Source organism: Vipera ursinii, assembly GCF_947247035.1.
Source record: "Vipera ursinii genome assembly, chromosome: 17".
NCBI lineage: Eukaryota > Metazoa > Chordata > Lepidosauria > Squamata > Viperidae > Vipera > Vipera ursinii.
Genome location: NC_139530.1, coordinates 1,115,687 through 1,133,689, shown reverse-complemented (window position 1 = coordinate 1,133,689; position 18,003 = coordinate 1,115,687). Strand labels below are relative to the sequence as shown.

The 18,003-nt window shown below is 49.9% G+C and overlaps 1 protein-coding gene across 1 annotated transcript in view; it reads left to right on the top strand.

Annotated features, from left to right (window-relative positions):
- VPS13D (vacuolar protein sorting 13 homolog D) overlaps positions 1–14,225 on the top strand; it is a 54,869-nt gene extending 40,644 nt beyond the window's left edge. Inside the window, 5 exon segments of the mRNA XM_083375739.1 lie at positions 4,661–4,793; positions 5,013–5,208; positions 11,445–11,576; positions 12,466–12,706; positions 13,356–14,225. Coding sequence (XP_083231865.1) covers positions 4,661–4,793; positions 5,013–5,208; positions 11,445–11,576; positions 12,466–12,706; positions 13,356–13,487 — 834 coding nt within the window. The 3' untranslated portion in view covers positions 13,488–14,225.
- Positions 14,226–18,003: the final 3,778 nt, after the last annotated feature.

Sequence of the window (18,003 nt, the reverse complement as noted above, 5' to 3'; positions counted from 1 at the left end):
CTGGAGGTTTTTAGGAAGAGGACTGGAGAAATGCTTGAGCCAGGGGGTTGGACTAGGTGACCTCCAAGGTCCCTTCCCGCTCTGTTCTTCCTGTTAAAATATTGCTCTTTCCCTGCAAGGAAGCCTCAGCCTGAGCAGTTGACCACGGCTACAGCTTCTCCGTGGATGCTGTCCGCAAGGGAGAGGAGGATTAATGACCGAGTCTGCTCCCCAGATCCTTCCACCTGATTCCAAAAATATGCCAGACGTTCTTTCATCCTTGTCTGCCTTTGGCGGGGGGGGGGGGCGCGCTGGGGGCTGGCAATCACAGCCAAATGTCAGGAGGGATGCAGCCCCTTCCCTTTCTCAGTTGTCTGCTTCTTCAGCCAGGTGGGCCTTTGGACTCTGGAGCTGAACAAAGCTGAATTTTAATAACCCCCCTTTTTTTAAAAAAAAAAGAGAGAGAGAGAGAGAAATCCTTCTTTATGGGCCGCATCTGGTTTTGCCATTGTCTAGATTTTTCGCTTGACGATCCCCGTAATGTTTTTCCCATGTATCTTGGAAGCGGGGAACGGCTTCTCTCAGAGGCCCCCGAGCTGAGTATGGAAGTTTGGCACAGCCCTCTCGGATGGAGAAAGTTCACTGCAGTTTGATCCCTGGAGACTGGCTGCCTGTGTGCTAGGAGAGGACTTTGATCCTAAATATAGGTCTGGGAGGGAGTTTCCATTCCCTTTGCCCTCCAGGCTGCTGGCTGAAAAAAAGAAAAAGAAAGAAAGAAAGAAAGAAAGAAAGAAAGAAAGAAAGAAAGAAAGAAAGAAAGAAAGAAAGAAAGAAAGAAAGAAAGAAAGAAAGAAAGAAAGAAAGGGAGAAAGGTAGAAGCAGGAGAGAAGGAAGGAATACTATAATATAATCTACAATACCATATAACACAGCACAATACAATATACTATAGTGCAGGAGTCTTCAAACTTGGCCCTTTTATGACTTGTGAACTTCAACTCCCAGAATTCCTTAGCCAGCATGGCTGGCTAAGGAATTCTGGGAGTTGAAGTCCACAAGTCATAAAAGGGCCAAGTTTGAAGACCCCTGCTATAGTGTAGCAACATACTAAAATATACTATAATACAATATATACTGTCCTACAATATACTGTGCTATAATATATAACATAGCATGATATAATATACCACGCTACGCTGTATTATGCCACGCCATAATATAGCAACATAACGTCTTAACACAATACCATACAGCCATAGAATACGTGATATATCATGCAACGCAGCGTAACGTAATATATAAAATATACAATATAAACTACTGGCGGCACGATACACCCTCTCGGGGAACACGAAGGAGGTAAATCAGAGTTCACCGGGCCGGCCTAAAGATTTTGGAACTGACAAATCTCAGCAGAGGAGACGACTAAATATCCCGAGCGGGCCTTTCATCTCGGAAATTTAATGTTTTCTTAGGGAGTTCTGATTTCTGCTGAGGCAGCTGCAGCTGTAGCCCCCCCTCACCCCCCCCCCCCGCAGCAGCCCCCTCCCTTCAATCGGGAGCCGTCAGGAGGGGAACATTTCAAGCAAACTGGGAACTGCACGATTTCATCCGAAGCGCGGAAAGGGACAGAAATGGGGGGGGGGGAGAGAAAAAAACAAACCTTGAATTTGGCCGAATTTCAGAAACCAGCTATCGTCCGACAGGTACATAGTCCCAACTTACGGCCGCAGTGGAGCCCCACATTTCTATCGCTAAGCGAGACGTTTGGAGCTTTTTTATTATTATTATTATTATTATTATTATTATTATTATTATTATTATTATTATTATTATTATTATTATCTTAACAACCACGTGGCCCAGATTGTTGGGGGCAGTTAAGCTGACCTTGTAATAATGTCGCTTGGGTGTGTGTGTGTGAAAGCCCTAACAAGCAGGCATATACATAGAACGAAGGCTACTGCTAAGCTTGTAAGCCGCCCTGAGTCTTCGGAGAAGGGCGGGATATAAATGGAATTAAAATAATAAAAATAAATAAAATAAAATAAATAAATGAATAACTGGAGTGGCTCACTTAAACCACGGGAGTGGGCAAAAGACATCAAACAAATGTGTCTCCCCCCCCCCGTGTCCTTAGCTTAACGCCCTCAGGGGCTCCCTTAACAGAAAGGTGGCAAATAGGAGGCAAAAATCCCCTCCCAGCTGTCTCGCTGAGCGACAGATTCACCTGTGGTCGTAAGTCGAGGACCACCGGTGTTTTGCTCCACTCGTTTTTTTCAAGTTCTCGCCTTCCTGGTGTGGGTTTGGCCACACGAGAGCGTATTTTTTCTTCTTCCCCTTTTCTCTCCTTGTGGCTGGCAGGAGGTGGTGTTGTCGCGCTTCCAATCACACAGCAGCCCCAACAAAGGTCATGGATTATGAGGGTGGGTTGTGTAACTCTTGCGTGTGGCTGTGTGTGTGTGTGTGTGTAGGTGAAGAGTTGCCCTGGGTTTGCCTCCCCAAAGCCCTCCCTCCCCGTTGTAAATCTCCATCAATGCTGACTTTGAACCCTGGCGAGGGAAACAAGTTTTTTTTTTGCCTCTTGCCTGGATGTTCTGTGCCGTACGACAAACAAGCATTCATAAGTGCAAATCCTTGGCAGCTCTTCCTGAACACACCACCCCCTTCCCCCAAAGCAAACTTTTCAACATGGGGGGGGGGGAGGCGGGGAGGAACGCCCCACAAGTGCAGAGTGCGGGAAAAGGCACAAGGCAACGACCTGAATTTTTTAAAAAAGCACTTTATTATAGCCATAGGGCCAGAAAAATAGCCAATTGCAGGCTACTTGCCTACATGCGTATATTAAAAAAGCACCGAGCGTGACCTCGTGACGAATCGGAGCACCTATAATGAAATTAATTTTAAAAACTGGGATTGGAAGGGTCTGCCTGCAGCCCCCTGGCTCGAGATGGGAAATATTTTGCCAAGGTGTTATAGTTTTTGTTTTTTTTAGTGGGATGCCCGACTTATTTGGGCCACACCATGCGGGGAAATTCCTTGGAAAAAGCAATTGCGCTGGGAAGAGCCACTCGTCAAAGGAAAACTTTCCACCTGCCCCCCCCTCCCCACGCATGACTAGCACTCGGCCTGCTGGGCCTCTCTCTTTCCCCAAAGGGAGCTTAAAGCCAGCTTAATGATGGCTTGGGAAGCTGAGGGCAGCGATGGGGCGGGTGACACACCGGTGGTACCTGACGGGAGCAAAGATGCTGCATTAAGGAGTTGGGTGCATTGCAATTGGTCCTAGGGGGGGCGGTCTGGGGAGCCCCCCCCCCGCCTGCCTGGCTTTGCTTCCCCCTTCCCAAATGATCCGTGTGGCTTAATAAAGCCTCACTTGCCCCAGCAGTGAACACCGCCAGCGAGTGGGGTCATTTCAAGTTCACTCCGTGGACTTTTGACAGCTCTGTGTGTGTGTGTGTGTGTGTGTGTTTGTGCGCGCGCACGCAGGGAAAACAGCCGGCAGCTCCTGCCGGGATCTCTCACATTCAGGCCTGTAACACAACACGGTTGCCCGCGGGCCCCCGCTGGGCAGCTTCACCGGAGCTGCTCCTCAGGGGCAGCCCCCTCCCATCAGGCCCCGTGGAGGGGTGGGGGGCAACAGCCCGGATCCTCCACTTCATGGGGAGTCCATGGAGAGCCCGGCTGGACCCCCACCTGGTCCTCGACTTACAACTGAGCGCGTTTAGTGCTGATGATGTTCCCTGGTTTGGGTCACGAAAGGTCTGCAAGGAAGCCACCAGGCTGAGAGAGCGCCAAGGAGCCCACAGTCCTTCCTCCGAGTTTGTTTGTTTGTTTAAAAAAATCCCCATCAAGCTTCAAGAGTAGCGCAGAGAATCCAACTTAAGCCTGATGACCTGTCAGAAATCAAGCAGATTCCCTGAGGGTATGGAGAGACCCGGGATGGCTGGGAGGGTCTGCTTCCAGATCTTCCCTGGGGAGTTGGCAAGCCCTGAATTGGGGCTACTAACAGAGACGGCCTTTGCTAAGCTTTTGTCCCACCTCTTTCTCAGCCAGAGGGCGTCAGGCCTTCTGCCACCAGCCATGTGCCACTTTTGGCAGGCCACGAAAAGGCAGCTGCTCAACAAATCTTCCCTTGGCCAGTAGCCCGCCCCTGTCTGGCTTTCGTTTCGTTTTTTTTTAAGGTTTTAAACTGAATTCTGGGTCCTTCTCTAGCTAATCCACCCTAGGAAGCCAGAAGATCCCCAGATCAATTGGGGAAAAAGAGTGCTCTGTGAGCCGAGGATGGATGGATAGATGGATGGAGAAAGAGAGATGATAGATAGATAGATAGATAGATAGATAGATAGATAGATAGATAGATAGATAGATAGATAGATAGATTGATTGAATGATGATACAGAGATAGATATAGATAGATAGACATATGTATGTATGTGTATATATACAGTATACATATATGTATGCATTTATGTGCCTCTCTCTATTCTTTACACAGAGAGCAGGCATTGGAATTTCATTTTGATGTGTGCCAGAAAGGCGACAATGAAGGTTATCTGATCTTAAATGTACAGGATTTCCTGTACTTGGGATATAATTATATAGCTGCGTAGGCTAGTTACGTTCTGGGCAAATTAATAGATGTCTTCTTTTTTTTTTCTCCCCCCCCCCCCCTTCATGGCAGTTTACCGGAACTTTGTCTGACGGTCTGGGAAAGACGATGGATAACCGGCATCAGACGGAGCGGGAATATATCCGATACCACGCAGCCACCAGCGGTGAACACCTGGTGGCCGGCATCCAAGGCCTGGCTCACGGTAATCAGCGTCCACCTTCTCTCTCTCTCCACGAGTGACACTTTGGCTATTTTTATTTTTTATTTTAATTCCATTTATATCCCGCCCTTCTCCGAAGACTCAGGGCGGCTTACAAGCTTAGCTACCTTTGTGTTCCACTCTTGGCGGGTGTTTTGTCCCAAAACCTTTTGTTCCAGCCCTCATAAATACCTGTCTCCTTTCCCCCCCCCCCCCCGACAGGCATCATCGGCGGGTTGACCAGCGTGATCACCTCGACGGTCGAAGGGGTGAAGAACGAAGGCGGAATGAGCGGCTTCATATCCGGTCTGGGAAAGGGACTTGTCGGGACCTTAACGAAGCCGGTGGCCGGTGCGCTGGACTTTGCCTCGGAGACTGCCCAAGCCGTCCGAGAGACAGCCACGCTGACTGGCCCCAGGTGAGTGAAACGGGTTGAGTTGGCTCCCGTCTTTCGTCGGGTGTCATCATACGTCCTCGACTTACGACAAGTCGTCAAGGGACCGTTCAAAGTTACAGCAGCACTGAAAAAGGGGCTTTTCACACTTAGGACCGTCGCAGGGTCCCCACGGTCCCGTGATCAAAATTCAGACCCCCTTTTTGAGCAGGGGGTTGGACTAGAAGACCTCTGAAGTCCCTTCAAGCTCTGATTGATTGATTAATTGAAATAGTCTAGTAGGGTCTCCTGCTTGAGCAGGGGGTTGGACTAGAAGACCTCCAAGGTCCCTTCCAGCTGTATTCCCATTGAGTGATCTTCGTTGTTTTTCTCTGCACTCTTTCTAGAGTCTCCACATCTGTTTTTAATATCGTGGCTATTCCAAGTGTAGCCTCCTTCTTCTTCGTCGTCATCTTCAGTGGGAAAGGTGGGGAGGGGGTGTGTCTGGTGCCCGCAGGGGCAGCCCAACCCCACTGAAACGGTTTCCCAAGACCACATCCTGGAAAGCCGGGGATGAAAGCCAGGTTGTGCTACAATGAGGATTGTTTGGCTGAACTCCACTTGAACCCAGAAGCGTATCGCTAACAATGATGCACTGATTACCTGCTTAAGGCGGGCGGGCGGGGTGGGGGTGTCAGTGTGAGTTTGTCTCCCGTCCCCACCACTCCCCTCCTTCTCCTAGCCAGCTTTCAACCTTTGGCTTTCCACGTTCCCCTTCGCCCGCTTCCTCTTAAAGTGCAGAAAACCCGGCACAGAAGGGAATAAATAAATAAATAAATAAACGAGCTAGGAATGAGCGTTTACACACCCACGTTGGCACACAAGGTGTGTGCAGCAGCAGCCTCTTTGGGACTTGAAATGTTCTTTTGGAAACTGCCAGGAGACTGACGACGAAGTGTCGGTGTTCGCTTAACGACCGGCTGCAGCGATTGACTTAACGGCCACTGCAAAGCAGGTGGTAAAATTGGGTCGTCCCACGACTGACCTTAACAACTGTCCCGAGTTACGACAGTAGTGAGCTGGGTCAGTGATTGGTCTAGGGTCTCCTGCTTGAGCAGGGGGTTGGACTAGATGACCTCCGAGGTCCCATCCAGCTCTATTCTGACTGATTATTGTTATTATTATTATTATTATCATCACCTCAGCATTTCTTTGCATTAGCACTGCAGTCTCCCGGCTAACGCAACGTTGCTGTTTGCTGAATAAAATAGATTTGCTAGAGCAAGAATTGGATCTCTGGGTGTAAAAAAAGGCCCAGTCACGGATGGCCCAGAAATCAACAAACAAACAAGCCAATAAAATGATTTAAGGCTTAAAGGGTTTGATTCCTCCACTTTTTTCCCCTGCTCTAGATTTCCACCTAATTAGGTCCTCCTGAAAAACCACTTGAGTGTCAATAAAACTGCCTCCAGAAGGCTAGAATGAGTCACAACTATTCAAAGGGAGGGGAAAGAGAGAGAAAGAAAGAAAGTTTTCTTTCGTTCTTTTTAAGAGTCTTACATAAAGTGACACCAGAATGAGAAATGGATTATTTTGGGCTCAGGAGTGCAAGGGAGTACTCAGAGTTCAGCCAACACAAGGAAAAGACATTTGCAGTACATTTCTCTCTCTCTCTCTCTCTCTCTCTCTCTCTCTCTCTCTCTCTCTCTCTCTCTCTCTCTCTCTCTCTCTGTGTGTGTGTGTGTGTGTGTGTGTGTGTGTGTCTTTGGCTTGGAAGGGGGAGGAAGGAGGGAGGGAGAAGGGTTGAAGCTTCAGACAAACAGGGGAACTCAGGGCACCTTAGACTGCCGGCTTCAGAGGACAGAATAACAGAGTTGGAAGGGACCTTGGAGGTCATCTAGTCTGACCCCCTGCCCAAGCAGGAGGCTGACCCTATGCCATTCTAGACGAACGGGTTTTCCAGTCTCTTCTTTCAAAACCTGCAGTCTTACCGATAGAAAGTTGTTGTTTTTTCCCCCTTCTTCCTTGGAGATTTCGTGGACGGGAGAGAGTAAGCGATGGGTCACCCATCTGGCTTTCGCATCTTTCCATTTGCGGCCGTAAGCCGAGGACTCCACGTAGGCCTTTGTGAGCTTCTTGCCTGTTGGCAGAAGGAATTCCCCCCCCCATAACACCTGCCTAGGACAATTGCTTTTTGGCTGTTTCTGGCTGGAGCGCGGCCCCCAGCCCCTGCACTGACCTGAGGGTCCCCCTGCTGGCCGGGGCAGGGGGAGGGAGTTCCCCCCCCGCCTGGCAGCCCAGAGTTCTCCGGAACGGATTCACCCTTGGCCTGTCCTGCCCTCCCCCTGAACTCTCTCCGTTTGAGCCCCTCCGCAGCTCTTGCAAAGCACGTCTCCTTTGCAGCCCCAAGGCAAGGCCCCCCCCCACCACCACCATCATCACACATGCACAAACACAGAGACACACACGTGGGGGTCCCAAGCCAGCCTGAGAAGCTTGGGGCGTGTAAATTTAGCCCCCCCCTTCCCCTCCAGCACGGAAAAAGAGGGCCGATCCGAATTTGGCTGAGGGATGGGGGGGGGCAATGGGGAAGGAAGGTTTCGTCCCATTGATTGCGGTCTGGCGGAAAGCCAGGCCCCGGGTTTGACCGACAGTTGAACTACAGCGTTAAGGCGTGTGTAATGCTACTCGGGGTTTTGTACGGCCGCCAACGAGTACATATCCAGAGGGCAAAAGTTTAATGCGAGCCGAGGCTCTCCGAATTAACCCTCTCGCGCAGCACGTAACGGATCCCTTTCCTTCCCCATTCAAAAAATGCGAACCCGCAATTAGGGCTTCACTTCCGAGTTTCGGCCGCAAAGGGCAGCCGGGAGGACGGGGTGGGGGGGGGGAACAATAGGGGGCATTGATGGCTGGCACCCTCCCTTCTCCACTTCCCCCAGCCGCAGTGGGGCATGGGCTAGAGGATCCTTTTACTTGCAACCGTTCAAGCCTACAACAGCCTTGAGAAAAAGGGGGTTAGCGCCGTTTCTCGCACTGAAGGACTGTTGTGGTCAAGAGATCAAAATTTGGACCTTTGGCAACCAGCTCGTATTTTTTTCGACGGCCACAGTGTCCCGGGGGTGGGGTGGGGGGGTGTCTCACTTGGCGATCTTCTGACATCAGCAATTCATCGGTGGTTTATACAGCACAGGTCCTCCGTCCTCAACAGCTCATTTAGTGGCTATTCAAGGTCAAACAGCAGGGGGGGACTTTACTTACGATGCTTTTTGACCCTTGCGCCACGTTGCAGCGTTCCCCGTGGTCACGTGATCCGAATTGGCAGCAGCTCACACTTAACGACGCTCGCAGTGGGCCGCGTGATCCCCTTTTGTGACAAGGCGGCTTCGCTTTTAACAACCGCGTGACTTAATTCAACACCCGCCGTGATGCAACTTCACGAATGGCACATGAAACAGGGCAAGTCTGGCTTAGCCAATGTCTCATTTAACCGATGGTTAGCAATGTCAACATTGGGCTCCACTGCAGTCGTAAGTCGAGGACAACCTGCAACTGTGCCGGCCTGCCTTTAAGTCTATTTAGGAAGATTGTGAAAGTCGTGACCTGTTCGATCTTTTTTTTAAAAAAAAAAAAAAAAACAAACCCCGAGGATGCTTCATGAAAAATGTAGCTGCACAGGTTGCGTTTGCATCCAGTTAAAGATGCCCTGTAGGGGATTTGGTTGGTTGTTTTTTCAGCCTCCCCCTCCCTCAAAATTTCTTCAAAATAGCTATTTTCTCTGGTTAGTTTGCAACAGAGCATTCACGTTTCTTACCAGAAAGACAGGTTTTGTCTGGGCCGAGTCAAAAATCTCTCTCTCTCTCTCTCTCTCTCTCTCTCTCTCTCTCTCTCTCTCTCTCTCTCTCTCTCTCTCTTTCTCTCTCCCTCCCTCCCTCCCTCCCTCTCTCTCTCTCTCTCTCTCTCTCTTTGCAGCAGTGATTTGCTTTAAAAAAAAAATAGTCGTAAAACGGGGCATAACTCCCTCGATAAATTTCTTGCTCAGCAACGTAAATTGTGATCGTAAGTCAAGGACTTGGTTAGAAAGGGAAGTTTCTTAAAATTTAAAAAAAAAGGAAAAAGAGACCAATTCTGTGATGCAATGTGTAATTTAAGACACCTCCCCCCCCACACACATATATATGTATTCACGCTACGTTCACCACCATCCCTGCCAAATAATTTTGGCTTGGCCATCTTAAGAAAGGTAGGATGTTTCTTTGTGTGAACCTCAGTTGCGTTACTGAGGCTTCTCAGTTGCACATTGGGACGGCTGGCCCCCTTCGCCTCCATTGTGCTTGTAAAATATAGTCGAGGCTCCCGAGCCAACAACATTTAACGTTGCTCCAGCAATCCTGCCTGGCTGAAAAGCAGAATTTTCCTGCCTTTTGGCAAGCTTCAGCGAACGCCACCAACCTCAAAATAACAGTCAACAAAATGGACTTTTGAGGTCTGTTTTGCTTTTCTCGGAGAAAAACCTCCGAGGCTGTCTTGGAACAGTAGTTTTCTGTTCAAGCTGTTCCTCCCCTCCCCATCTCTGCATTTTTTATTTTTTATTTTGACCCTCCATTTTTTTTTAAAAAAAAAAACCAAACCCCAAGCTTTGTCTTGTCAATGAATGGGGGAGCTGGGTTTAATAAAACCTAGATGCAAACAAGTCACCGTGCATTTAATTGGCTTCTCTTTAAATGTTTTTGCATTTTCAGCTTTTTATAAGTTGTGTGCGTGTGGACGCACAGACACACACACACAGAGACACACACCCCAAGTGCTCTTTATTTGCAGAAGGCAGCTTGAGGCAGCCAGACAAGCTGGAGTTTAAATCGTCCTAATATTCAAGAACTGTGGAATGTTTATTTTCTCACCCAGCTCAAATAAGACTCAGTTGCCAGAAGCCGATGGCTCGCAGTTAATTGTTTACAGCATCCAGGACTGTCAGGGGAAACGGGAAAAAAAGCATCTTAACCAACATTTAAACCATGTTAGACAGATAGCCATGCAAACTAGGATAGTTACAGTATGATTGGGTTGGCAATTCTACCTGTACGTTATTTATGAGTCCAGTAATCCCATTTATTTGGGAGAATTTATCTAAAAATTCCTTCCACGTTGCTGTTTTTGCAACATTTGTGGATAACTCCACTGTTGTTTATTTTAAGTTATCATACCGTCTCGTTCAATGACTCCTTTGCCAAGAGTCTGAATTTTGATTACAGGATCGGGGGGGGGGGGACGCATCAAAGGTTGTGGATGTGAAAAAAAGGTCCTTATTCCCTTTTTTCCTGTGCCGTCATAACTTTGAACGGTCGCTAAACGAACGGATGTAAGCCCAGGATGACAGGCAAATTCTTGAATGTGGCCTTCAATTCAGAAAGAAGAGCACATGTTTTTTTTTCCCCTTGTTTTTTTTGTGTGTGTAAGTGTTTTAACTTTTCACCTCTGTACGTGCCTGCAAACTGGCCTAGCCTGAAAGGAGAGGGCTGGGTGGTGGTGTGTTTTCCCCTTGGCCGTATCCCGAGTTCAAGTTCTGCCTGCTTGGCGGGTTTCCTCCCCTCCCTCCCTGGCTTGTGATGCATCTGTCCGTTGGCTTTTGGCTTTGGAACTGTGATTTCCACTCTGGAAGGAAGTGAGCACGTTGCGCTGGGAGAGTTGGATGCTACTCTGGGTGAACCGTGGAGGGGGGGGAACACGGGTGGGGGGGGGAACCAGCCAAGCTGGTGGGGAGCCAGAGGACAGGCCCTGCCAGAGAACAGAGCAAAACACACAAAAAGAGTTGTGTGCTAGTCAGAGGCAATTCCTCCTTTGCATCTCTCTGCAAATATGGGCAACCTGGTATTGGCACCCGTGCCTGGCACAACACCTCCCCCCCCCTTTGCTGTGCCCTAGATGTCCCCGGGAAGCTGTCAAGCCTTCTGCCACCCTTCCGTGTCCTTTTGTTCTGCTGCCATCGGACACCTAGTCCTCGATTTACAGCCAGGAGGAAACCCACCAAAATTTAGGTCGCCCCGTGAGACATTCGCTCGCTGGGCTTTTCCACCGTCGGGAGTGGGGGGATCACGTGACACACACACACACGGGAATGCTGCCACCGTCGTAAATATGGGTCGATTGCCCAAGCGTCTTGAATTTTGACCACGGGGAACGCTGTAGTGGTCGTAAGTGCGAAAAACGGTCCTCGGTCGCTTTTCCCCGCTCCTGGTATAGCTTCGGTCACAAAGCGAATTGTTCCTCTGTGTGATTGACAGGACCCAGGCTGAGCGGATACGGAGGCCGCGGTGTTGCCGGGGGCCACAAGGCCTGCTGCCCCGCTACTCGGAGAGCCAGGCGCAGGGCCAGGAGACCCTCTTCAAGGTGACGGACAACATTCAGGATGAGTTGTAAGTACACCGGGTAGGTGGTTCCCCTTGCAGGGGACACAATCCTTGCTCCCCTCCTCCTTGGGGAGCCTCGCTGTGGGGTGATCAGTGTGACTTTTGCGGGAGGCAGTCAGGGCTTTGGGGGCATCGGGGCCGTAAATTCCCGGTCAATTTAGTCGCTTCTCCTTTTTTAAAAAAAAAACAAACAAACCACCTTTGATTTTTATTTTCTGCTTTTGGGGGTGGCGGTTGCATTCTCTGAGATTTCTGGATTTGCAATTAGCTGGGTTGCATACACACAGACACACACACATCAGAAAGTAATTGAATTAATCAGCGATGTTTTTCAGAAGTGAAACAGGGAGCCTAGCTAGGGAAAACAATGTGGAATCACTTAGTATGGGAGAGCAAGATATTTTTTTTTGGGGGGGGGAGAGAAAAAAAACACAAAACTTTTTTTTTCCTTTAGAGATTTAACTCTGGAGAAAAATATGCAGATCATTAGGACTTTTTTTTAAAAAAAAAGGAAAAAAAAGGGTGGGGGAGAAAAAAAAATCAAATCACAAGAGCAGGAGTTAGGGATGGGGTCTGGGCGGGGAGAGTCTGCAAGTAATCCTTGACTTAACAATAGTTCACTTAGGGACCGTTTAAAGTTACAACGGCCCTGGACAAAGGCGACCTAGGACCCATTTTCTCGTTTAACGACCGTGGCGGCGTCCCCGCGGTCACGCGATCCAAATTCAGATGCTTTGGTGACTGACTCGTACTGGTGGCGGTTGCAGCGCCCCGGGGCCAGGTGACTGACGAAAGGTGTAAAGAATTCTCAGCTTGACCAGCTGCCGGCGCACAGAATTCTGGGAAATGTAGGCCCAGGATGAGCCCTGAGCCCTCCTTCTCTCCTTCCCCCCAGCTTCATCGCGGTGGAGAACGTGGACCGCTACTGCGTGATCATCTCTTCCAAAGCGGTTTATTTCCTCAAGAGCGGGGATGCCATGGACCGGGAGGCCATCTTCCTGGAGGTCAAGTACGATGACCTCTACCACTGCCTTATCTCCAGGGACCACGGACAGGTCTACGTCCAGCTGACCAAGAAGGCCGTCAACTCCACCAGCGGCGTGGCGATGCCCGGCCCGTCGCATCAGAAGCCCATGGTGAGCGGCCACTCGGAGACTTTCCTTTATTGGCCACGGAAGGTAGGGGTGGAGGGGGCTCTGAGTGAAATAACTTGGCTTGGGAGAGGAGCCCACTGGAGGTGTTGGAAAACTCTTATTGAAAGGTAGGCCTCGACTTAGGCCATCACTGAGCCTGTAGTTTCCGTTGCTAAGCGAGACAGGATGGAACGAAACGGAATAGAATAGAATAGAATAGAATAGAATAGAATAGAATAGAATAGAATAGAATAGAATAGAATAGAATAGAATAGAATAGAATAGAATAGAATAGAATAGGAGTTTTGCCCCATTTCACAAACCTTCTTCCCATCGTTGTTGACTTTGCTTGTCAGAAGGTCACAAAAGGGACACTGCGACTGTCATAAATATGAGTCAGTTGCCCAGCGTCTGAATTTTGATCACGGGACCGCGGGGGAGCGCTGTGACTCCGAGCCACCACTAAGTGAAAAGTTGCAAATTGATCCCCTCCTTGATGTTAACACCTGCAATCGGGACCGGATTTGTCTTTCTGGGTTGTCCAGGATGACCTGAAATTCTCAGCCAGCGAGCGGATGGTGAGGACTTTTTTAATTTTAATTTTATTAATTATTTTAAAAGCAGCCCTGGTCGTTTTCTTCCTCTCCCCCAGGTGCACGTATCCGCGGAGGACGTGGCCGTCCGTCTCTGTCAAGAAATCAACTATGCAAAGAGCCTTTTCTACGAACAGCAGCTGATGCTCCGGTCCAGCGAACACCAGGAACAGTTAGAATTGGATTCCTGACCCAGAGAAAATGTGGGGACACACACACACACACACACCACCACCACCCTCCCTCGGCTCAGTCAGAGAATCTGGCCCCCTCCCCAGGGTGTAGGAATAGGAAAGCGTTGGGTGAAGCAGAGAAGCTAAAAAAAAGTCTGCAGGAAAAAAACCAATCTTGCGCTGTGGGACGCTCGGAGTCACCAACAGTGGAGATCCATTAGGGGGGGGAAAAAAACCTGGGATTTTCTTAACCATTTGTGTGTGTGTATATATATATATATATATATATATATATATATATATATATATATATATATATATATATATATACATACTTGTGTGGATGATGTGTGGATGTATCTATTGATACATGTACCGTACACACTGGCGAGGTTGTATAAAAGTCTTTTTCGTGTAAAGAAATGATAGGAGAAGTTACGTTGCACTGATCTTGAGCATTTGGGGAAAGGGCACCTTTTCCCTCTTCCTTTCCCTGGAAGCCACAAAGAAGATAGAGCAGGGGGGAGACCCTTAGCCTCCCTCCCCCTTGGGCAGCCTGGCCAGAATTTGGGCATCTCAGGACATGGCAGGAGGGGGGCCTGACTTCACTGAGCGACGGAGGGTGAACCGACTCAGTCCTGCCCAGGACCAGGCTAAGTTTTGCTTTTCTGGCGTCCGGATGTGGGAAGGGGAGTTTTAAGGAGACCGAAGGAGAGAGAATGCCGGTGGATAAATGTAATATTGCAAAAACCTGCAGTCTGGCCCTGAGGATTAATTAAAAAAAAGGGAAAAAAAACCCCACGTGGCTGCTCCTGGAATCTTGCGGTTATTTCCACAGCAGTCGCGGGAGCTGCATCCCTGGAGCTTTTTAAGAAGAGACTGGACAGCCACTTGTCTGGAATGGTCCAGGTTCTCCTGCTCGAGCGGGGGTGGGGTGGGGGGCCGGACTAGAAGACCTCCAAGGTCCCTTCCAGCTCTTACTCCGATTGATTGTCTTGGGCTGAGCAGAAGTGACCGGCCAAAGCCAGCCAGCTATTTTGCCCACCCACCCCCCTCCCTTGCCTAAAAAAAAAAAAGCCTTGACCTTCCGTTTTCCCCTCCTTTTTCGTGGCACTTTGCAGCCTCTTGTCACAAGCATCGGAAAGCACAGAACAAGACGGCACGCCTCGGCTTTGCATACCTGCCAAAGAATTCATTTGGAGAGCCAAAAAAAGAGTGATCGGGAGGGAGGAGTTTGGGGGGGGGGAAATGCACTTTTGGCAGCCCTGGGATAAGAGAAGGCCACAAGCAAAGGACGAACCTCGCCGTATTTCTGCAAAATACGATTCCTTGCTGTGAGATCCGTATGGACATTGGCACCCCCACCTCACGGCTAAGCGAGTGAGCGAGCGAGCGGAGTGTAACCAAGGCTCAAAGCTAAAAATACCTCCCTTTTCCCCATTTCCCACCCCCCCTTCCCCAAAGCACAACACTTTTACCTAGTCCTAGTGGATAATCGCTTAAATAGGAACCGGCCGTGTGCGGCAGTTGCCGAAAAAGCCAACATGGTCCTAGGCGGCATTAACAGAGGGACAGAATCGAGATGACGTGAAGTGGTGATACCACTTCACAACGCCTTGGTGAGGCCACCCTTGGTGTACGGCATCCAGTTTTGGTTACCACGATATTAAAAAAAAAATAATAATCTTGAGACTTTGGAAAGAGCGCAGAGAAGAGCCACAAAGATGATTGGGGGAATTTGAAGGACAAAGCGTACAATGAACGGTTGCAGGAATTGGGTATGTCCAGTTTAATGAAAAGAAGGACTGGGGTGACATGTTGCAATATTTGAGGGGCTGCCACAAAGATGGGGTGGGGGGTTGTGTCAACCGATTTTCTAATGCATGGAAACTAACCAAGGAGAGAAGCAGTGTGGAATTAAGGAGAAACTTCCTAGCCGTGAAAACAACCAGTGGAACAGCTTGCCACCAGAAGTTGTGGGTGCTCCTTGCTTAAGTTTCCATCCCTTGTTAATTGTCTTGCTTCCTGGGGCTTTGGAAGATAAGTTGACCTCTCCTTTTTGGCACCCCTCAAATGCTGGAATACTGCTAGTTCCGGCAACTGTTCTTCCTAAGTCTCAGCCTCCCGGCCTTTAATCTGACCTTTCCCCACCACTCCATGCACTCCCCCCCCCCAGACATGCCCCCGGGTTTCCAGCTGCTGGGCCTGGGAAACGCCAGCCAGCGGGAGCAAGCGATGCCGCGGCCTTCCCCTCGCCCATTACTCTCTTTGATTGACACTTTAATGAGGGTACGAGGGGTCTCTCCCCCCCTGCTGGGGGGCTGGTTCATGCCCCGTTTATCTCACCGTCTCGGTTAGCCAAAAATAGCCGTCCGGGCTGCATTTCACCGGCCTGTGACCTACCGTGATGGATTGAGTGGCACAGGGGACTTGGCAGCTGAAGCGTGTAGTAACAGTTTCTCCCTGTCAGCACAACACAATGGATTTGCTGAGCCCTGGGTTTTCCCTGCCCCCCCTCCACTCCCATTCCTTCCCCCCCCCCCCCCCATTTGGGAGTCCTGTGTCTTTTTCTTTCTTCCTTTCTGTCAGGCGGGAAAGAGAGTGAGCGAGCTAAGAAGGAGAAGAAGAGAAAAATGAAAAATCAGGCTGAAATCCTCTCTTGGAAAGAGTGAAGGCAGGAGGAAAATTTCCCTTTTTCTGATGTGTAGATGTTAGAAGGGTGGCTGTGGGGTCCTCGGTGCTCTCTGAGCTTGGGAGTTTTCTTGCAGACGTTTCGTGACCAAACTAGGTAACATCATCAGTGCCAGAAGGGAAGTTTCCTCTCATTTAATATACGGCAAGCCACGAGTATACAAAGAGAGCAGTCCGCACTTTCCTTCCAGCACTGATGATGGTCCCTAGTTGGGTAACGCAACCTCCGCAAAAAAAAAAAAACAAGCTCAGAGAGCGCCGAGGTCTCCTCAATTGTGACCATGCAAAGTTTACAACGGCCCTGCAAAACGTGATTTAGGACTGTTTTTCACACTTGGCGACCGTGGCACCGTCCTCACAATCATGCGATCAAAATTTGGAAGCTTGGCCACCGACTCATAGTTACGACGGTCACAGATTCGCTGGGGTCCACACGGATCCTCTTTGGTGACCTCCTGACCATCAGGAGTCAAGATTCACTTAACAACCGGGCTACTCACTCACTCACCGACCGCAGCAATTCCCTTAACAAGAAAGGGGCCAAACCCATTTTTCCCTTAAAGCTTTCCATCCTTCCCAGGTAGGTAAAATGAGGACCCAGATTGTTGGGGGCAATTAAGCTGACTTTGTAATAATGCCGCTTGGGGTGTGTGTGAAAGCCCTAATAAGCAGGCATATACATAGAATGAAGGCTACTGCTAAGCTTGTAAGCCGCCCTGAGTCTTCAGAGAAGGGCGGGATATAAATGGAATTTTTTTTAAAAAAAGAGGAATTTGATGAAACTTCGCTTAGAGAAATTTGCTTCAACTTTCCGCTTCAAGAAGAGGAATTTGGGGCTTGGTTATTGGCACGGCTGTCCACCTGCTAGAGTCAGCAAAGCCGTGGAAGTCACCTCCGAGACCATAATCCTCGGAACCAGCAGAGCGTTGCTCCTTCTTGGCTTCGTGCTCTTGCTTTGACTCGAGTCCCTCCCCCCTCCTTGAGACGGTGGCTCTCCAGGGCTGCCCACCTGTATCTGACCCTGGGGAGGAACAGGTTAGCCCGCCCGGGTGAAAAGTTCAACCCAGCCGCCTCTTCCCTCCGGCTTAATTTATCGGCTGTTTGGCTAACCCTGCTCTGAACTCGGCGCTCCGGCTGACGTGGGCTAGAGGCGGGCGCCGAGCCCAGCCTGGACTCGTAGGGATAGTGCAAAATGGAGGAAGGGGGGGTGGGGGGAAGAGGCCAGACCCCGGAGAGGCAGAAGGCGACCCCAGGAGGGGGAAAGAGAATGACAGAGCTGGAAGGGACCTCGGAGGTCTTCTAGTCCAGAGGCCCCCAACCTTTTGGGCACCAGAGACCGTTTCCGACCTTTCGCGGACTGAAGAGCACGAGTGGTTTTCTGTGCTGCCTGCATCTCGCGGAGGGGGCTTTGTTTGTTTGTGCGGACCAGTGGCTGGCATGCCGCAGCCAGCCCGGTAACAGTCCACTGACTGGGATTGGGGACCCCTGTTCTAGTCCAAACCCCTGCTCGGGCAGGAGACCCTACTCACTATTTGGGGATCGTAAATTGAGGACTGCCCGTACTTTGACCATGTTTAGGCACACGTACACGCAAGCACCAGCAGCCGGTCTGCTGTTCATAATGAACCCCAGAGCCAAAAAAATCAAGAGTCCCCCAGAAATATTTCCTGGATTTATGGGCTCCCTGCAAATTACAGAATCCTAGGGCCGCGTGGGACCTTGGAAATCTTCTAGTCTGACCCCCCCCTCTGCCGCGCAAGGCAGGAGACAGCCTGGTTCTCCCCTCCTGTGGGTTTGGCCCCCACTCGCTGCTCCCTGCCTCAGTCAGGCCCAATAGTCCAGG